This window comes from Chelon labrosus, assembly GCF_963514085.1.
Source record: "Chelon labrosus genome assembly, chromosome: 3".
Lineage (NCBI taxonomy): Eukaryota > Metazoa > Chordata > Actinopteri > Mugiliformes > Mugilidae > Chelon > Chelon labrosus.
Window position 1 is genome coordinate 20,770,905 of NC_140339.1, and position 5,656 is coordinate 20,776,560.

At 38.8% G+C, this 5,656-nt stretch overlaps 1 protein-coding gene across 2 annotated transcripts; it reads left to right on the top strand.

Moving 5' to 3' along the window:
• The first annotated feature begins 58 nt into the window (after nt 1-58).
• Nucleotides 59-5,094, top strand: krtcap3 (keratinocyte associated protein 3). Of its 2 annotated transcripts, XM_084541568.1 has the most exons (6): nt 59-292; nt 1,644-1,828; nt 2,535-2,594; nt 2,691-2,888; nt 3,268-3,402; nt 3,626-5,094. In XM_084541568.1, the coding sequence occupies exons 1-6, from the start codon at nt 280-282 to the stop codon at nt 3,695-3,697; spliced, it is 663 nt and encodes a 220-aa protein (XP_084397694.1). In that variant the 5' UTR covers nt 59-279; the 3' UTR covers nt 3,698-5,094. The 2 variants fall into 2 exon arrangements, with proteins under 2 accessions (XP_084397694.1, XP_084397693.1); XM_084541567.1 differs by lacking the exon at nt 59-292 and having other exon boundaries at nt 1,417-1,828.
• The last annotated feature ends 562 nt before the right edge of the window (nt 5,095-5,656 follow it).

Here is a 5,656-nt window from a genome sequence, read left to right on the forward strand (position 1 = left end):
CCATGTGTGAAACAGATCCCCGTGGTTTGTTACAGACACTTTATTTGCGATACTAATAAAAGAAGATTACAGATCATCTAAAATGACTGTTTCGCCCATAGACTGTACAAATGTTTGCTCTCCTCACGGTGCCGCGAGAGCAGGTCGCTCACAGGTGAGTTTCGTGACGTCATACAGGAAGTGGACAAAGGGACGTCCGTGTGGACTTTCTGTTGGTGTTGAACGGTGCCTCGAAAATTGCGGACAATATTCAAGAGGAAAAGCTCTTCCCCAGCAGAGATGTGCAGGTTTGGTGAGTGTTTCCCTTGGCTGCATACTAGCGTTGCTTCGGAAAACATTTTCGTTTGTTGACTAATGTCGTGGGTTTGGTGCTTTCCCTCCACAGGTGAAACTGACCACGGGCCTACACGGGAATCAATTTTAAGACTTTGCACATATAGTTTGCTTATAGCCTAAATTATTCTGGTTTATACCTAGAGAAAATACGACGCTAAAATCTCAAAAGAAAATGCCGACACCATAACTTGTGATATGATAAAAGTAGCACCTACGGGTTAATGTTCTGCTTCCTCCCATCTCAGTGACTCAACCTGGAGTCACCTACGGTCTGTGCACTTGGAGTTCAGAGTAGCCTTTGAATGCGGATGCATGAGTCAAGCCACTAAACTGTAGAATAAAATAAAACTGTAGGTTAAAATGTTTGTTGTCAGAAATATATCAAATTATGTTTCATTTAAACTGGACTAGTTATTGATTAGTAAGATTTAAAAAGAAATAAAAAGGCAGACGAGCAGTTAATTTGTTGCAGCATATTGTATTAATATTTAATATTTATATAGTTAATGATTGACTTCCTTTTCACACATTATAGCTTCTGCTCCTCAGGGACCTAAATATTTTATAATTGACAGCTGCGCGTGTCGCCCAATCCTAAATCTGCTTCTGATCGACATTGTTGAACAATCATGCACAATGCAAGTGTATATGTCTGTAATATACAGCAATTAGGCACATACAGTGAATGCGTCTGCACACACATAAATACACATAAGAATATCAGGACAGAGTTGTTCAAATGATGACAGATTTTCTAATATTTGACTGCCAACAAAGACACACACACCTAATAGATGTAGAAAGCCATTGACTGATTTGAACATATTGAAAATATGTTTCATCTTGTCAGCAGATGTAAACAGTGTTTAAATTATCATTGCTATTATCATTTTCTGTCCACCAGAGAGCACTGACAAGTTAATGTATCATCTGATAAATTGGCTTATATCAGAATCAGGACTGTATTTACTGCCGCCTCTGCTCACTTATAAGGAATTTACCTTGGTGGTTGCTGTAATAAACATAGACATAAACATGAATGTTAGTAAGGAAAACCGTATAAAATATGCAAATATATAAAAGTCTGGTTTAAGAAAAAAGTGAGATGTAAGATTTAAATGAGAAGAAACCGTTTAAAATAGAAAAGTAACTAGGAAATGTACTGATTGTGTGTTATACAGTATACATGCATTACTTAAAATTACATTAACGAATCTGCTTTGTGTGCAAAGTGGCAGTTTCATGCCATTTGGATATGGAAAGTAGTTTTGATTTTTTTTTTTTCCTTTTGTATTTCTCTCATACAGACAAGGCCAAAGGGCCGAGGAGGCTCATGAAAAAGGGCTTAACTCTCATCCTGGTTGGCCATATAAACTTCATCCTTGGAGCTATTGTCCATGGCAACGTCCTCCGCCACATTTCCAAACCCAGCCAGCATATCACTACTGAATACACTGCAGCCAACATCATTTCTGTCACCTCTGGCCTACTGGTGAGTCAGTAGCTTAGATGTTTTGAAGTCAACTGAGCGGTTCAGATGAGGAGTTTGTTCACAAAGAGACTAAAGGTTTATAGAAAACTTCCAGTACAGAGGGATTTTTTAACCTCAAAGAACATTTTACTTTGAAATTGTAAAGTATTTATGACACCAACTGACATCAAAACCACATTCATCCCAAGGATCCTCTTTGATCTGTGCATCAGAGCAACAAGTGTATACTCTGAGATTGTTTCTCCTTTAGCTCAGTAATAGTGTTGTGTATTTTTCTCAGCAATCAAGACTGAACTTGTCTATTGTAAGGGAGCTGGTTCTTCGAGCCAGTCACCAGTCCCCCTAGGCCAGGCTTCATTACATTTATGTATCAGATAAACTGTGTCTTGTTGGAGACGAGAAGGTGTTAACTTTCACTGTCCTTTGAAATGTCCTCCAAACGGGATATTGGAGGGTATAAGTGTGAAATTACAAAATATGTCTGATCAATATATCTGATCGCTGCTCTCCATTGATAGCCTGTCACTTACTATACTTTGTTATAAAATCAGTTCATTTAATTAAGTCTAAGCCTTCTTAGCTTGTTATTTAAATGAAAACTGCAGCCTCACATGCTTGGAGCCAGGATTACTACATGTTGCACACTGCCTAATAGACCCTACTTCGGTTAAGCTGGAATAATCATCTCATTATCTGAACCTTGCAGAGCATTGGCAGTGGAATTATTGCCATCTTGGTATCAAGGAACCTTCACGTGTTTAAACTGGTAAGAAGTTAATTTGACTTCAGACACTCGCATTGTGAGTTGTACACCTCCCCTAGTGTGTGTAATGTATGGTCTATGTGTATGTGTGTTTTTCAGCAAATAGGACTTCTGGTTGCATCATTCCTGAACTCCCTGCTCTCAGCAGCTTGCTGCACCGGGCTCCTCTTGGCCATCAGTATCACTGTTGCCCAGGACGGGCGGGGCTTGATGGTAGGATGCAACGACACACAGGTGCCGGTCAACGCTCGGTCGCCTGTCAGTGCCCAGTGTCCGTTTGATACTACACGAATCTATGTGAGTATACAGTATGCTGCATTCACACACTCCTCGGATGGGATTTTATTTCTTGTATCCTGATAGTCGTAGTTTTTTGTGTTGCATTGAAGAACAAATAAAACCATAATATGCAAATGATTTCATTGCATATATATACTCACAAGCGCTGAAGCTGCAACTTTTGCCATGTTAGGGTTAAGGTTATTTACATCGATCTTGCTTATTTAGATTTAACTTCAACAGCTGAAGTTGTGCAGTAAAATGTTTTGCCATCTTCCTGAGTTCTCACTTGATGTAAATTTTTTCAGTTGGGTGCAAAATGCACGAATAACATTTCCTCTTACATTTAAGTCTTGTTTTACTCTCTTCCTTCTTCCCACCTCTTCCGGGGACTTAGGAAACCACCCTGGCACTGTGGATCCCTTCTGCGGTGATGGCAGCTGTTGAGGCTGGACTGTCAGCCTGGTGCTTCCACGTTGGACTGGCTCTCAGGGGGCTGGCACCCTGTGGAAACAGTTACATCAAAGAGCAGGTGTGTGTCTTTGTGTGGGGCAGGCGGATATGCTTGAGGGGTGTGAGGGTGGTGCGTGTGTGTCTGAATCAGACAGAAACACACTCAAGGTGTGGTTTAACTCATACTTAGGACTTACTCATAGATATCCATTCCCTCGTGGTCTGTCATCCTCTAAATCAAAGCAACACACAGTCACACTCATCACATTGTCCCTGACCTCTTCTTTAATTTTGTCTATTAGTTGGAGGAAGAGGCGGAGAGCTCCCCCCACAGCCGACGCCTGATGAGAAAGCACTCGAATCCTGAAGCATAACTGAAAAAAAAAGCATGAAGGACAGCCAAGCACAGCCAAATTTCAAAGGCATCACTACATCTGTGTACAGACTCGTGTATCTACAGTGAATTAGGTGAGTGTCACTGCAGTAATGAAGTACAGGAATGGAAACAGTTCACAGACTCTTGCTTTGTGGGACCACAGTGCTACATACAGTTAATCTGTGAGTAGAATAGAGCAAGGCGAATTTCATCAGTGTCTCAGTACCAAATGAAACCTATCAATGGTAAATTAACTTGTAGTGATGCACATGAAAATAAACTCACATGTATGTTTTAGTCTGTACTTCTCCAAAGTGCCCATCTGTCTGTGCAGATATTGGAAATCGGTGTGCGTATATGTGAACGCTGGTACCAAACATGTTTTTTAGCACAAAGACAATAAATGTCCTATTTAGGAAAAAAATGTTTTATTTTAGCTGAATGTGTTTTAGTATAAACTCTTATTTCAGCAACATCTGATTTTATTACTGCTTTTAAAATCTTACTAAGCCACTCCATTGCATCCAAGGTGCTTTTAACAGACACGTTTAATGTCTAAGCTGCTCATGTACATTGGTAACTTATAATATGAAGTCATGTCATGTAAACTGTTAGATGCTATTTTAATGCTTTGCAGATTTGGCTGCATACTGGCCAAAAAACAATTAGACGTGCTTAGCTGCACTTCCTGAAAACGGTTTGCAGGTAATTATAACTGCTGTTGTAAAGTGACATGTTCATTAGTCTCCACTGAGGCTTACTGTAAAACACTGACTCATTGTACACACCACAGCTACAGAAACTGTGCTATATGTTATATGCTTTTTGAACATTTTGACTTGTGTTTTTTATTTTTTTTTCACTTTTTGTCAGCTTTGTTGTAGAATTGACTGAATTTTGTGAAAACGTGCCTTCACAAATTTTTATTATTATTTTATTTTTAGAATATGTTTGCTTTTGCTCAGACATTTGAAGGAATTATCAAATCAAGAGATTAAATATTTTATCTGTGTACGCCCAGACCGTAGGTCTTATCTTATCCATTTCAGATTTATGGTGATCAACTATTCTCTGTATAAACGGTCTCAATTAAAAGGAATGAGGATCAACAAAGCCGTGTTTGTACGGAGTGCATTTTTTGTACAGAACTGTGGGTGACTACTAAGTGGTTTCAGGAAGATAAACCAGTAGCTATGTGGGACACAGCCTCGGCTGCAATAGACCCCCCTCCCCACACACACACACACACACAACGACAGAAAGGATCAGATCAAATCAGCCATGAAACGGTTAATCTAGTGCCGTGCTCAATCGCGTGGAAAGGAATCATAGCACACAGTACTAATCCTGAAGCTGGAAGGGATAAATATTAGCATAGTGTTGACTGCTACACTCACAACATGTCGTGTATGAAGTTGGTGCCACACATGGAACGTATTTTTGAAATCACAGGATTTAAAAAAGCATACTTTAAGTAAATAATTCAAAGTAGATATTGTTCTGTGACCTTTGTTATAGGCTTAATAGACAAAGTGCATATCAAATCTACTAAGAAATAACATAAAAGATGGGGTGGACTGAGATATAGTTTGTGGATATGAAATAAAGAGATTAATATATGCGTACGTTGTTATTTTTGCATTCGTGGTAATTTTTCTTTTAATAGTCATTTATTGTCTTAGTGTATAATTTTCAGAGTCTTTACAGAAATTAACACTAAATTAACAACCAAAGATGAGTAACACACTCACTAATTTATTTTAAATGTATATAAATGTAGCTTTTGAGGACTTATTTTTGCTGTGTGATGTAAATTGTGTCCCATACTTGAGAATTATAGAATATAGCCTATAATTATTCATGCCAGTAAAATATAGCCATCTGACAATATACCAACGCACTTCGGCCTACTGGAATACTGTTTTAGATATATATTTGAGATGTGCAGTCGTCTACA

What these genes read in the sequence shown, in the direction of transcription:
- krtcap3 (XM_084541567.1), top strand. Translation starts at nt 1,592, where the DNA reads ATGGAAAGTAGTTTTGATTTTTTTTTTTTCCTTTTGTATTTCTCTCAT. An exon ending in CTGTCACCTCTGGCCTACTG is followed by an intron (nt 1,829 to 2,534) that starts GTGAGTCAGTAG and finishes TGAACCTTGCAG; the next exon opens with AGCATTGGCAGTGGAATTAT. An exon ending in TTGATACTACACGAATCTAT is followed by an intron (nt 2,889 to 3,267) that starts GTGAGTATACAG and finishes CCGGGGACTTAG; the next exon opens with GAAACCACCCTGGCACTGTG.